The following is a 16,078-nucleotide window of genomic DNA, read 5'->3' as shown; positions in this document are numbered from 1 at the left end:
TTGAGATATGAATATATTGTAGCTGGTATCAAAATCATCTAAGCAATATTAGGTATATATGATTTGTTGATGATTAAACTGGTGATTAAAAATGCATAAAGTAGGTTTTATGTATTTGAATCTACTTAAACACATCAAAAGCTTGAATTCAAACATATAAGGTTAATACCCCTTTCATGTGCATTTTATACAAACAGAGTTTGTTTGTTGTAATATGTGTCCACTTAAGGCAGCAACGTGATAGCCAACATCTTACAAGAACATCTTCAAGGTTGCACATGCCGTGGAAAGAAATGCAAAAAAAATTGTTTTGCTTTTGTTCAAAATGACCAGAGCACCTGGGCTTTATCGGACATTTGTAAAATGCATCTAAATGCATCTTTCAGGGAACAGTAGGCATCCTTGTTCCTTTGAAACTGTCCTCGGATTAACAAATGCTAATAGCATTCAAATGAGCATACATGCCAACACCGATGCCCTGATGCTCAAACTTCAATTAGGTCTGTTCAACAAAGCAGAGCTGCAGTTTTTATTGTTGCTTGTTCACTTGCTTGCTGGGATTTTCAGTTGCTGATCCATCACATTACTCCCTTCTTATATCATCCTTAAAATATTGTTTCTGATTTTTATTGTCAAAGATGTTTCATAAACTGCAAGTTGTATAACCTCAGAAGTTACTACAGATCTTCACCCTCAAGTGCCTGACATTATCTCTTGATACATGGTTCCTTACTTCAGTGATCTCATGTGTTTTCCGGAACAGGTTCATTACCATGAGTTAATTCAAGAGATGGGAACAACTACGTGACCCAGAATGCCTTTCAATTAGCTGCATTCCAGTCAGTGTTTATGTGGGATTAGCCGATCTAATGGGATAAATGAAAAGGAAAGGATGAAGGAAGAACAGGGGGACGGATAACTCTGTTATTCATATAAAGAATAGGTGGACTGTCCATTTTGCCAACTAAATTATAGGATGTCACTGAGATTATTGTCATTCTTTGTTTATCCCCTTGACGTTTAAATGGGGAGAATGACTGCGCCACCTGTTTGTTATTCAGAATAACAACACTTTGAAGATGAGAAGGACAGACGGGGACAGAGAGCCTTGGTGTCTCTGCATGAATCCCCCCCGTGTTTGCCAGGGTTAAAGCATCCGGGTGAGAAAAAGGTGTCATGCCAGTTTCTCTGAAGTCCCCACATGACCTAATCCATTCGTTGAAATTTCCAGGAAAGAGCTCCCACATAGGTCAATAATGAGCATCAACATCTCTATCGCTATTATCAGTCCGTCTCTTTTGCCACCAGTTGCTTTCCCAGCCCCTATCAAACCGTTCGGGAAATACGATGCTGGAAATAGACACTGTGATTTTTCTCCTTGTATTACCGTTAGCCTAGGCATTTCTATTTTGTAAATTAGATATAATCTGTTCAGAAAGTGAACATAAAGTATATGTGATGTACACACACGCTGGGGATCAATCAGAAACTAGAGAATGCAATTCCTGAAGAAATTGCTAGTGGGAATGCTTTATGCTGAAAAGCTGACGCTACGCTGAAATGAAATGTGTAAGAAGAAAGTGAAGAATTGAGATTGAAATGATACATGAACACTGGGGGCTTGAATGTGCGATGAGAGAAGAAAAGAAAGTAAAAAGGCTTGGAAAAGCAGCAGAATATTTGAACTGCAAACTTTTGAACTAACTTGATGGTGAATGATCTGTCGCCATGCCAACGGCATTTGATGACATCCCATAATACGCTTAGATGCGTTGATGGCTGCATCGTTACCAAACCTGTGAAAAGTTATGAATGATAAAAGTAATAGCCATTGATTCCCGACCCAGCTGAACGTTTTGATGTTCGAACAGAGTTTCTGCGATGTTCAATGTGGTAGAAGAAGCAGCGCAAAATAACCCGGCGGAATAATAAAGAATTTCGTGTGTGTGTGTGTGTGTGTGTGTGTGTGTGTGTGTGTGTGTGTGTGTGTGTGTGTGTGTGTGTGTGTGTGTGTGTGTGTGTGTGTGTGTGTGTGTGTGTGTGTGTGTGTGTGTGTGTGTGTGTGTGTGTGTGTGTGTGTGTGTGTGTGTGTGTGTGTGTGTGTGTGTGTGTGTGTGTGTGTGTGTTCTGAGGAGAAGCTCAGAGGTCATTGTCAAACCCTGTGGCCACACAATCCTGTCTATAACTGACAATTTAGAGTGACCACTAGTGTTCCCACATTACCATATTATTACCATAAAATTACCAAAACATTAACATGTTGGTTCGGATATGGGCTCCCTCCCCCATGCCATTGTGATCAAGGGCACGGGTACAATTTCAGATGTCAGTGGATGATTCAATGGAGTCTGGTTGTCCTCAATCAGAAAATGTTTTAATTTGTCGACTATTCTGCAATTGTATATCCCTCATATAAGCTTGCTTGATGAGATTTGATTGGGGAATATGCAAGTGAGCATGTAATTAGACAGAGAACAGCCCTGCGTTAAACATGCAAAGGGTAGCATTGTTGGAAGCATGTTGATGCAGGCACCATAAATACTAAATAAAATCTATAGACACTGTTATAACATTATTGATTTGGGCCATCCTTAATGGTTTGGGTAATGCCTCTTAGTGTTAAATAAAGCAATATTTATTCTACAGTATAAAATGAGCTCTAAGGCAACACACACGTGCCTATTACCCCACGGTTCTCTTTGATTTGGGTGTGGAAGATCTCGACAGGCCTGATGAAAGGTCTTATTGCTGAATAAGAACATATCCCTGCCGCCATGTTCCAAGAAGTTAAGTGGAATATTATTGCTTGTGGCTTTGAAATGAGATGTTCAACATTCACACTTAAGTGTGATGTTAAGGAGTCCACATACTTGCAGTAAGAGAGTCTTTAGCATGAGGTAAATGTCATGTCTAAAGGCAGCAATACCATCTTCTCACCTTGAAGATGAGTATTCAAATTATTTATATTTTAAAGCATCAAGGCCACAAACTATAAATGTTTCAAATGTTGTTCTCTCAGAATTTGATTCTTCAAATGTGTATGTGTTGGTGTGTGTGTATGTGTGTGTGTGTGCGCGTGTGTGTGTGTGCGTGCGTGCATGCCCATGTACAGTCAGAGTCATGCATTGCAGAAGGACACTGTGTTCTTTCTTGTCTAATGTTCCAGTAGCTGGTGTTCCTGCCTGGCGCCAGAGCAGAGAATAGCCTGGCAGGGAGGTGTAAATTATGGATTAGGTCACCGAGTGTTGTGCTCTTGCAGGCAATCAATGTGTATGTGTGTTTGAGTGCATGTGCATATGGACACTCACAGGTGTGCAACCCTCCAGATATGTGCATGTGATCCCTGCGTGTGTGTGCAAGTATTTATTGTGTGTGTGTATGTGGCCATGTCTTTGAGGGATGCATCACAAAATGAACTATATGCTTGGCAATTGGCAGAGATTCAAAGCAGAAAAGGGGGTTAAGGGAAGAAAATAATTATTTTTAAAAAAACTGCGATTTACAGCATCAAGTAGGTCTGCTTTTGTTTTTTATTTGGATATCTTCACAGTAAGAAATACACAATGTAGTAAAGCCAGCCGAATGCTTCCGATCTCATCTCTGAGCATGAGGGTAGAGTTTTTCGCACTTCGACCCCACCGTTAAAACCCCCCCCGCCTCCTCTGGTCATGATCATTAGGCAAGGACTCGGCCCTGCTGCTGGTAAACTGACTGAGCAGATTGGAGCCTTTCTAGTGATTTACCTGGGTCTTGGCAGAAAGCTCATAATGTGCTTCACACAGAATGACGTCCATGTGTGAGCCTTTTGTGTATTTGCATGTGTGTGAGACAGAACAAAAGTCACTTAAGTGCTTGCTGCTCAGGGGCCCCTTCTGTACTGTAATAGACTTCATTTGATGTAAAGAATGGGGGTCCAGAGACAGGATATGTAAATGAGGCGCTGTTCACGCTGTCAGTCAGAGAAGGGATTCCTCTCCTACTGCTTCCCTCTTTATCAACTGTCTCATGAGATGGCTCGGTGCCAGCCCCAGAGTGATTCATGAGAAACACGCCACTGCTTTAAAGAGAGGAGCCCAGCCCAGTGATCACTGCCTCTTTCAAGATGACGATCAGAAAAGAACTATCCTATCTTTCTTGCTTTAGTTTAGAGGCAGGAATCTCTGATGGAGACGTGATGATATTTTACATCTTTATTACCTTTTTTGCACGAAACATGTGATACCTTTGTCTTGAGATGAAACCACTGCTTATCATTTACACTCCCCTCCAATCACGGCCTGGTCATTTCAGCTTTCTGTCATCTTCTTGTTCATCCACTCAGGAGAAAGTCACTATTTATGTGTGATTTGAGTTACATCACGCTCTCTTCTTCCCTTCTTCTTGGCTCCAGGTGTTCCAGCGGTTACGTCTGTCCAACGGGGATGAGAGTGCCACCCTTGGGGATCTTCTGCGATGGCGACGAGTTCAGTGTGAGGGGCGGGGTGACTGGAAGCACCGCCCACCTCAGACCCCCCCCCAGCCCCCCACGCTGCTCTGGACCAACAGGAAGGCCTCTCCATGACAGAGGTTATATACAGATGCAGCTCCTTTTTCTTTTTCACTCCAGTCAGGAGTTTTTTGTTTGGACCAAGTTACCTCCATGCCCATGAGTTATGTTAGAGCATCAAGGCCGAAAGTATGAGGTCGTCCCTGGGCTGAAGGTCCCACCTCTGCGCCTTTGACCTCGACTGTGGAGGATCCCATAACCTAAATTATACAAACTCAGCACTCTGTAACACTTCTAAAATACAGTGGGACACAGACACAGTACAAGTCTATAGAGATCAAGATTTTATTATTAGAAAGAGACATATTATTTATTTTCAGTTCTTCTAAGACAAAACGTCCATAAAAGGGTGGTTGAATTAAAGAACAGAGTAGTAATGTTTTCATAGTCTATTAAATGGCCCTTTTAGTCTGTCTGTATGCTAGCCTGTGTTGTTCTGCTGCACCCAAGGGAGCTCCACCCCACAGCATGGTGCTGTAATACGTGACTTGCTGTCCTGTGATGTTCCCATGAATGCTTGTGCCCCCGAGTCTCTGACCTCTCTGAAGTTTACAAGTCAAACATGGCCTTCGTACGGGATCAGACATGGGACCTTTTCAGGTACAGCTCTCACCTTGCCTCTCACATTCGGGCACTAAGTTCTACTGCAGCCCTGGTAATGAGAGACCAGGGGTCAGGGTAACCTCAGTAATATCCCAAGGTGCACCTCTCTTCCTCATTGTTACCACCAGCCAACAAAAACCTCTGGCCTAAATAGAGACTACTGCACTTACCTTTACCAGGAAAAGGGGATCCAACAAAAGAAAGGACTGTGGTTTAAGGTATAAAGGTAAAGCTAAGTAACATAGCTTTAGCTGACAGGTATATAGTTCATGTTGTGAACATGAAACTCTGTGCCAAAGTGATACAACTTGCAAAATATACGTCTAAAATAATAGTTATTTAAAAAAATACTCATATGTACAGACTGACATGAATGACCAAATCATAACTGTGCTTCAGTGTTGATTCAATGGATCGTTTCTCAATAGATCAGATGAACATGGAGAAAAGAAGAGAAAAAAACAAACAGTCTACTCTTGAAAAGTAGCAACTAAACTCTCATTGTGTCTCATCAACACCTGAACAGTTTTGTGTGTTGGGTGTTGTTCAGGAGACTGTGCAGAGCTCAGGAACTCACGCACAGATGAACTCGATTATTGTACAGACCTTCATCTCCTCCTCCTCGACTCCAACAAGCCCACCGCTTTCCCACCCCCCTTTCTAATGGATCAAACCGGCTCTACGGGTGTTTCCATGATGACCGCTTTGTAAATAGTAACCAGTGTTGTATGTTCAACCTTTTACTGTATGATAGAAAAGCACCGGGATTGAATTGAAAGAGGAAGAGATGAGATAATGCTGTCTATGATGGTGAAACTGAGATTTAAGAATGTCTTGGGTTAGATGCAATGACTGAGGTAAAGAGAAGAGGTTTATTTTAAAATGTGAATATCTTTTTTTCAGAATGATTGTCTATGGTTACTAAATTCTTTATACTCTATTTAATATTTCCCCTCCCTCTTGGCCCCTTTGTTCTGTTCCAATGATGCAAGGCAAATGTTTTCATTGTATTTGGATGTTTTATTGCACAATATGTATGTGGTGTTGTGTTGACTTCGGTAATGGGCTGGGCGTGTCTCAACAAGCTTTTTGATCTTTAAAGATCGGTCGGGATTGTTGCAGCCGCAAAGTATCAATAGCTCTAATTGATTTCTCATTCCCACTGATCACCCACAATGTGTCTGATTGATTCGGCCTTACGAATTAGCAGCGCTATCACAGGATCGATCTCAGCTGCTGTCAGGGCCCAAATATTGGAGAGGAATTAGAGGATATCACGGATACTCACAACAGAGATGGCTGAGCTGCATTTTTGACTGACTGGCTGAATGTATGATAGCAACGTTTTCTTCCACTGCCTGAAACCCTGTGTATATTATTACTGGAACATGCGCCTGTATCTAAACAGTGTACCTGACTGCTTAATGTGATTTATTGTCTTCAGAAGTTGTGTGTGCAGGCCATTTTTTTAAAAAGCAAGTTAATAATGATGCAGAATTTCTGATACGGTATTGATTTGCTCCGTGTGCTGAGATTGGGGTCGCATGAGTAGCACTGCAATGCAGAACTATGTCGAACATTTTCATCACGGTTCAGCCAGGATCAAGCTACTCAACCTTGCCAATGAAAGAAAACATAGAGCCTCTGAATTAGTCCTTTATCATGATCAGGGTTCTGGTCAGTTGTTTGCGTTATGGTTTTGTGTGATCCCATGTTTACTGAAATCATGAAATGAGGAGATAAATTGTTTTTGTATTGTCTTTTAAAGCATATCAAGCTTTTACCTTGCATGACCACATGTCGGGCCTGGCCCTTTATAACGTGCTCATGCTGAAAAGATAAATATGGCTTTATAATGTGAAGAACAGCTTCCCACTGCACTGTGAATCATTACACTGTCCCCTGTCTGTCATATAAACACTCATCATGCATTTACATCCACCTTTAACTGGACTGCTCCATCATTTACAATCCCTGATGATCAGTCTGTCGTAAGCAGAACTCTGGCAGCCAGTCATTGTTGTTGGTCAGGAATCCATCAATCCTCTGCTCTGAGATCAGCTCTAGTGCTACAGCCAGTGCAGAGCGGCCATTTTACCGTCCCCAGACCATGTATAGTTGTCCGGAGAGACACAATATTTTAGCAGGGGTATCTCACTGCCTTTCATAGTGTTGTTTTTTATTGTTGTCGTCTTTCTTTTTGTACATGACATGCAGTATATTTTAACCTGCATACATATGTGTTTGTGGAAAGAAAAAAGATTGTATGTGATCTTTCATAATTATTATGTTCCCAATGTTTTATAAGTACTGTACCTGTACAGCAATAAAGCACAATTGTGTCAATGCCAGTCTTAGTTTGTCTATGCATGTACAGTATGAGAATAATGCATGTCAATTTCAGGACTCAAATGTAAATTATGAATTGGTGCTCATTTATTCTGGAAAGTTGGAATCAGCAAAAGTACAAAGTTGTATGTGAAATGTTGTAGAGTAAAAAGACAAGTAGCATAACATTTAAATAATCAAGCATCGTGGCCAATGAATGGCGTATAAAAATGAGCTACCTGAGAAAATATACTTGTTTATATTTCACCACTGGCCCATGTGTGTTTGTGGCAGATTGAAATGAGCAGCACAGTCAAAGACATTATTGTTTAACAAGAGAGTGAGATTCAGTTTAATGCATAGCTTGCACCACATGTCAATTCTGACTCTTGTAACCATACAGATTGTGGTGCTGTCTTTTGTTCAGGTGTTGGACCCCTGTAGAATTGTGCATAGATAGACACATTTTAAAAAAGTGAGAAAAATATGATTTACTTCATTTAGGTGAGTCAACCCTTTCAGAAATGTATGATGTTTGCAGGGTAAAATGTGCAAAGTGACATTTCTCAGGAAGAAGAGTCTACCCCTCCGGGTGTTTACTGACGTGGTTTCTTTTCAGAGTCACGTCAAGACAAGCACAAGTTGAGTCAGTTAGATCAATCAAACCATGTCTTCCCACAGTAATAATCTGCTTTTGTAATTAAGAGGAATGTTTTCTCCGGGCGTGCATCACCTCAGAGTGTGGGAGCCTGTGTTTGAAGTTTATGTGTCAGTGTGTGTCACCGTTAAAAACTTCTAGCCAAACCTGCTGACTCACACACACCCAGGTGTGTGTAGTTTTACTCTGAAAATTAAAAAAAACAATACAATATTTGAGCGGTATGAAGCTGTGAAGAGAGGTTGTTGGGACATGAAGTAAACACAATTGATAGACATTTTAATAATAAAATAATGCAGTACCGTAATAAACACAACATGCGAGGGGTCAGGATATTATTACTTTTATTTCAGATTCACCATGTTAACATAATAGCATAGAGTGTATGACTATATACTACTGATAAATCAAAAACTATGGTATTTACATATACAATGTGGCGTATCTGATATTTCATATGGATGGTATTACAATGATAATCTAGGAACTACTTTCTTACCTTTAATTCAACTTGCATGCAAACTAAATGTCATATTTTCTGCCACACAGCAGTGATTATATAATATTACAGGTCCTCTGTATATTTGAACTTTAAAGATCTGGGTGTTGATAAAAACCAAAGTCAAAAATACACTGATCTATGCATTCACTTGACCTACTATTCTCCATTTGATCTCATTTGCCATACAGATTTTACTTTGTGACTTATTCAAAGATTTTAAGGTGTGGCTGTCCATTATATGTGTTCATAGAATAACATAAACCATGCGTGCCTCCAGATGCTGCAGCTTTTTAACAAACAATTATGATTCATTATGAGATGTTTAAAGCAGTGAACTTTTCTTTGTTACAAACAAGCATAGATTTAATCATTTGAGTTGATCCATCTGCATCTGATTATATGAACTGAAAGAGACTCAAGCTGCACATTTTTATACCACTAACAACACTAACTTTATGGTGTGTTTTAGTCATTCTCCTTCAATCTAATTTGATGTTTTTATCTGGTGATATTTCACTCCCTTCTGTCTCTTTGTTGTTCATTTCCTGGATTCTTTGATCCAACATGAATCGATCCCCATGGGCCATCTCGAACTTACGCCATTTTGTTTATTGAACACAGCTCCTATTCATTTATTTTTGAGAAGATTTTATTATACACCATTTTGGAACAGAGAAAATAACAAGAGATCTCCCAATATTTCCATTTCACACAACTATATGACTTATATATATATTTTTACACAAACGCCCTTCTTAATGTTGACATGGTGGTTGGGTGTTCCCTTACATCTGTTGACCATTAATCTAACCCAAAGCACCTCCCCCAGAGGGTTGTTTCCTAATTCATTCCCACCACTAGAAATAGTAACAGGGTCACTGTCATTTATTCTGGGGTGGAAAAGGTCCTCCATTACACAGAGGAGGGGGGGGGGGGGGGGGGAGAGAAATGGCCGAGAGGCAATTTGGACCAAGCTGCCCCCTGATGCTACATCTATAAACCCTGAATCAAACACTCGTCCTCTTCCTCTCAGCCTTTCATTTATGGCACTAACTGTGGTTACCTTTGCCATATATCCTCAGTTTCTCTTTGGTCTCATCACTCCCTCAGGGCTACTTTGTGGAGCAGTTTGTACCCAGGTGTGTATTGCGTCTATAAATTGTATTTGTTTTTAATGGTTACAAAAAAATGCTATGAAAGAAGCTGAAGAAGATGGAGGAGAGGGTGACTACCTGACAACTTTCAGTATAATAGCAGAAGCTAGAAAGCAGTATTTCATGCATTGACCTAACACTAAACCACTCTCCAACTGTTACGGTGATAACACAAAGACAGAACAGGACACTCACCGAAGACCACGTCAATACACAAGACGAACTGACACTGAACACAGGAAGAGACAAGACTAAATACAGGGAGGGGTAATCACAAGACGAGACACAGCCGGGCAGGGGAGGAGAAACACAAGGGCCACAGGTGAAAACAATCAGACAACTAGACACACCAGGGAAACTAACGACAGGGGGAAAAACACAGGGAAAAGGACCAGACAATAACCCAGAGGAAAACATGACAGCAAAACACCCAAACCAAGACATAGAAAACGTGACATAACACAATAATCGTAACACCAACCAGGAATTAATCATAACTTTACAACCAAAATTCACATGATCAAACTTGTACAGAATCAATTTATATTTATTTTCTCAAATATTAGCTGTAAATGTTAGCGTGCCCGGCTCAATATTGAAACTTGGAATTAGTATAACCTCCTGACATTGAAAACAAGTGAAGTATTATGAAGCAACAAATCAAGTCTAAGCTCGTATAGACAAGCATATCATTTGGTAATTAGTTCCCCATGCACAGCTAATCAATAACTATGTAGTAGAATTGTTTTTGTTCTTTTTGGGTGCCTCGGCTGCTTCACTTTAGTGACAAGCTAACTTGTCATTAGATTGTATTAAAACAATGAACAGCTATCTGCCTGATTTGTGTATTTATGATGCTGTATGCATAATTCTTCCACACATGACTTTTCAGTTGGTTTGATGATGTGAATTCAGTACAGCTTGCTGGTTTTCATTATAAATGAGAGCTCTGTTGTGCTTGTAAATATAAAATTGTTTATGGTTTTCAGGATTTTAAGTTTAATCCAACTTATTTTCTTATCTTATGTTATAAAACTGTGGCTTACACTGAACTATATATTTTTCACATAAAAGATATGATAGATTACATTAGGAAAATTGCATGTAAATAATAATACAATTCAAAGTTTCCCTTCTTTATATTGTGGAGTATTGCCCTTCAAACAAATGTATTGTTTGCATAGCATGCCTGATCAAACCGAGATGCAATTGTTCCCGGAAAGCACAGAATGGTTGGGAAAGGGAAAACTGCTGTTTGAGGCATGCACAGTGAGCAGGGGAAAAGGCAAAGTATTGATCATATTTGCCTGTCTTGGTCTACAAACCATCTTTATGAACTCACCAGAGACAGGCTGACATATACTGTTTGCCTTTGTGCCTGCATATTAGTGTGTGCAAAGACATGAACACAAGAGAGAGGAAGAAGATGAAAGCTGTATGCGCCCCTCCATCTGAGACATAAACACGATTCCCACCTCTATTGATCTGTTGAGCGCTGGTGGTTGTAGGGTTTGCGGGTTTACGTTGACTTGTAAACAGCCTGGGGACTCGCTTGCTTCTATGTGGTCGATGGTGCTGAGAAAAGGCACAGGTCATAAGGGTTGTTCCCTGAGCTGTGAGCCTACTCCAACTTTATGATATCCCCAGGTTTAGGGTTATGCTCGTAACATACATTGAGCCATAAAAGATGGTAGCTATTTTCCTAGCATTGAAAGGCCCCATAATGTCCATCTTTCAACCTCACTTTACGGCACGCCCTAACCCAGTGGTGTAGTGGGGATTTTTTTACTGGGGGGGACGCTATTTTAATGAGGTCATCCCAAACAATACCACAAGTGCCCACGCGCGGAGTGCGCTCACAAAACGGGCAGACAGGTCTACAGAAACTACCGGTATGCTTAGTCCTACTTTACTTTACTGCAAAAAGCAGACGGCGCTGCGCTCAACACACACACAGACTCAAAACCATGGACACACCGGCACATAAGTTACATAACCAATTTATAGGCCTAAGTTGCATAAATGCCTGCCGTTATAGAACTATTTAGTTTGTGTTCTTGAGGGAAAGAAAGAGCTGCTGCAAAATCGTCGGGCGGCGAGCTGGTGGGGTCACCCTGGGGTCACGAGCGTGAGGACGAATCATCCTTTTTTAATGAAATCGTTTTAATTTGTTGTTATAATTACTGTGAAATGTATTATGTATTCGTCATTATTACAACAAAATAATTCTGTATTTATGTAAATATTGAAAATAAATTACATTCATATTTTCACTTCTTTTGTCTACTGCTTACTGAAAATGTTAGCTATCACATCCAAATGGGACTATCAAATGAAAGGATAAGCTTACCATACAATACAGAAAACATTACACATTAAGGCTCAAATCTTTTCCCAAGCCGGAGCAGTCTGAAAAGAGTCCCAGGTTTAAAAACACAACATCTTGACAATGAATACTACGCTGTCATTTATCATGACAATACAAACAACAATAAGGTCTCCCCTAATCCCATGTATGTTGGCATCAATGTCATAAGCATACCATAGAATGTAATTATGAAGTGCAATACCCACAATCCCTACAGGGTCGCAACGTCACAGAAGAGAATACCTTTGAGAGTTTCTAAATTATTCAGTATGCAGATAAATATTTGTTTTACAATAGAAACATTTTTCTCCATAAATGTTCCCACATGTTGTGAGCATCAACTTTAAATCTTTTGTCAACAAATAAAAAACATCTTAATTTCCTTTACGACAACATTTTGTTTATAACACCACTACATTAACAATAAGCATAGGAAAAATATAACTGCCAACATTTAAGATTGTGCTTTTACTCTTTATTTAAATCAGATCTATTTCACATTGAAAGTTACATCTTGCATTTTATGAAAAGTAAAGGTTTCGAATCATTTTATGACTTAAGTACACTAGAACATAAATTAAAGATGTGCAACAACTGTATCAGTAATTCAAATGATATAACTTATGTACAGGGTTGGGAGGGCTACTTGCCAAAAACACAACCAGTAACTTCATGTGAGTATCAAGATATAAAAGTAATGTAACGTGATACAATTTGATAATTTTACAACAAGCACTATCCGCTCTTTTTAGGTTTTGAATAAGATTGTAATCCTGAGTTTCCCTATTATTAGAAAAGTCAAACTAATGCGATTACATCTTTTCCTATGTATCTAAGGATTACACTTCCCTTTTTCTCTATACGATCTTGATTCGTGTTCGATGTAATCCATTACTGCCTAAGCCAATATAAGGCATCACTTTTGGAAAATGGTCTCAAGTTATAAATGATGCCTTCAATGTCTTTCACGTGGAGAAGACATCCCATTGGCCGAGGCATTGCAACTTCCCTCAAGCGTCCTACATGAAAGAAAGATCACATGTTAGAAATGTGTGCACAAACTATTCAGTATGACCCGTCTTGGTTTAAAGCCCAAGTGTAAGAGTGAACAGAGGCGGAGTCTGTGTGTTGGCTGCTGCTCCCCAAACCAACATCCTCACAAGCATTGGCTGTTGGAATGTCATTACGCTCCACATGTGGAACAACAAAGGCTTCTTCAGGCGTGCCTTGTATCATAATGATATTGCTCTGATCAGCAGCAAGACTGTTTTCACCACTACCATGGTCGACATCTGCAACCTCCTCCTTGCTGTTAACAGTCGAACTAGGAGTGTCACTTACCTCGTCATTGTTACTCACCTGCTTCTCCTTCCAGGCTGTTGTTCTTTGGTGAAATAGAAAATGGTGGGCACTGCAGTGTTTTTCAGGCATCTCCTTCCCTAATAAAAATAATAAACAAAAACACATAAAATAACTTTTTGAGGTCTGTAGATATTCAACTTTCTTTTGAATAATGTTGTTTTAAATTTAAGAGTGCATTATAAAAGACAATAGAGGGCCAACATGTTAACTATGCAGTTAATCCATTCAACAATTACGTGTTTCCAAGATTCAGATTCAAAGGATTGATGTCATAGCACATACAGTAGGCTACAGTGTAGGAATGGCAATGAAAATCATCTGTCCCGAGCTCCCCCAACAATGCAACATAGTTATATAAGACATAAAACAATAAAAGAAATTCAAAATTAAATTAAGAATAATAAATTAGTGCAGGCAGAAATCTATATACACGTAAATATAATAAGACATATGCAAGAACAGAATGTAAAGATAAATATTGTATAGTAAAATTAAATCATTTTTTTTTTTACAGTGATAGCTGTTAAGATAAATAAGTTATAAGATGACAACAGATGAATGAATGTTGCTATTCAAATAACGTAAAAAAGGTAATATAATTCATCTGTTTTTAACATAGAGTATGTGGGGGAAATGGCAATTCTCTATCTATGATAAAGAGTCTTTGCATAAATTGAAGAGAAATGTGATGGTTTGCAAAAAAAATTCGATTTTTACGTTTCTATACTTAACTGGCAAAATCTTAATTTGGCCTTTAATCAAAAGAACATTACTCATCACTGATGTGCAAGCTGTGCCATAGCAATTATTTAGCATTGTATGATGTATAACATGTATTTAATTAGTAACAACAATTTACACTCACAAATGGAACCAAGTTATTATTATTTTTTAAAAGGATCTGTAGCCATGAGTCCGTGCTGAAGGGATGACTCTCAAAGTGTTCACTGCACAGGCGAGAAGAAACGTTGGGGGTCCATGTATTCCTCCGGATGTTCAGCACCCACTGGTCCAGCCTGTCTGGATCACCTGAAGGAAACCTTTATTCAAAAATACATGAAAACCGACCCAAAGACAACAGGAGGGTTAATGCCATATTCACTTAATAACGCATGAACAACTTTTACAGATATTTCTATATAGTCTGTGTTGGTAAATGTAATCTAGGTTGCACATTTCCTGCTGAAATACATGCCTGCCAAGTTACTGCGTGGCACTTTGGTTTTGATAAAACAGTGTAGTTCCACTATATAAGCGTTACATTCATAATCAAACGAGACAATATGCAAGATAAATAGCTATTTGTTGTTATTCTTAATGCTTGTCATTCACACGTTAAGAAAATAAAATAAGTACCGATACATAGCAGAACAATTGTGGCGATGTTCAGCTTAATAAGCCTTGTTCAACATCATTTCTTTAGCTAATACTATAGCGGGCTGCAGGCGAACCAAGTCCGCGTTTCGCTGCATTCCTTGATCTCCAGTTATAACGCCGGGCTCCGCCGCTGGCCGAAGCTAACGGAGCCGCAAAGGGCTAGCTACGGCTCCGGTTAGCTTCGGCGGCGGACTCCGGCGGCCACCACTGGGATAATTGGGTCCTCTTTTAACATTTGCTCCCATTTAGCATTATGGGTGTCATAGCCATAGACTATAAAAGTCTTACCCAAGGCTGAATCATAAACTAAACTGTATATATATATACACATGTATAAAGGGGTACGTCCTTAGCTGGCTAATAAGCTGCATAACAAGCTAAGCTAACAAGCACACAAACACCTGCTAACGGGGTTAACATGTATAATATTATCATTTTACTCACCGAAAAAAGCTGAGAGTAGACTTCTTGGAAGTTCTGTTAGTACATTCAAGCGCACAGCACGACATCTTAATTGTCTGGTATATCACCACGAACACGGCTAAAGCTAAAGGGTCAAGTACAGTACTATGACTAACTAACGTTGTAGCCTAGTATGGTTGTAGCCTAGCAGAGTGGACAAGTTGCTGTTAGCTGACAGTGAGGCATGTGCGTGTCCATCAACGTGACCACGCCCTAATTAATGCAAACAACTTTAAGACCTAATATAAATAAAAGGGTCGTGTTAGAAAACAATTCACTCACAGATCCATAATCATGAAGGTGGAATCTAACTATATCGATAATAAAAATGTATGGAGCCAGGGACAGAAACATGTTTTTTTCTGCTGTAAAGTTGGGCATTTTAACATGGGGGTCTATGGAAATTGCTCCTTTCTGCAGCCATCGCCTATCGGCCAATATATGAACTGCAGTGTGTGGCACTTCCGTATTGGCTTCCCGGCTGTTCCCCAGAGTTTGCCGCTTGGTGCTAACAGAGGCGGGGGTGTGTGTGGAAATAACGGGGACAGAGCTGCTGTCAGACAACCAGCTGTGCAGCGTCATCACAAACGGACCGCTCCGGAGGAAAGGACGTCCCATTGCTCTTAAAACTAATTTCCCTGCTTCTCGTGGTTTCCTTGCATCTCTCCATGCTTCCCTGGTGGGAGGGACTAGTCGCAGGGAAACGACGCAAGTGAGG

At 39.9% G+C, this 16,078-nt stretch overlaps 1 protein-coding gene across 1 annotated transcript in view; it reads left to right on the top strand.

The window, feature by feature from the left end:
• Positions 1 to 7,495, top strand: part of myo16 (myosin XVI) — a 91,022-nt gene extending 83,527 nt beyond the window's left edge. The window contains exon 35 of the mRNA XM_034110372.1: positions 4,391 to 7,495. Coding sequence (XP_033966263.1) covers positions 4,391 to 4,561 — 171 coding nt within the window. The 3' untranslated portion in view covers positions 4,562 to 7,495. The remainder of the gene's footprint in view (positions 1 to 4,390) is intronic.
• Positions 7,496 to 16,078: the final 8,583 nt, after the last annotated feature.

This window comes from Pseudochaenichthys georgianus, chromosome 21, assembly GCF_902827115.2.
Source record: "Pseudochaenichthys georgianus chromosome 21, fPseGeo1.2, whole genome shotgun sequence".
NCBI classification, from domain to species: domain Eukaryota; kingdom Metazoa; phylum Chordata; class Actinopteri; order Perciformes; family Channichthyidae; genus Pseudochaenichthys; species Pseudochaenichthys georgianus.
The sequence above is the reverse complement of the archived record's forward strand: the minus strand, read 5'-3'. Positions and strand labels throughout refer to the sequence as shown.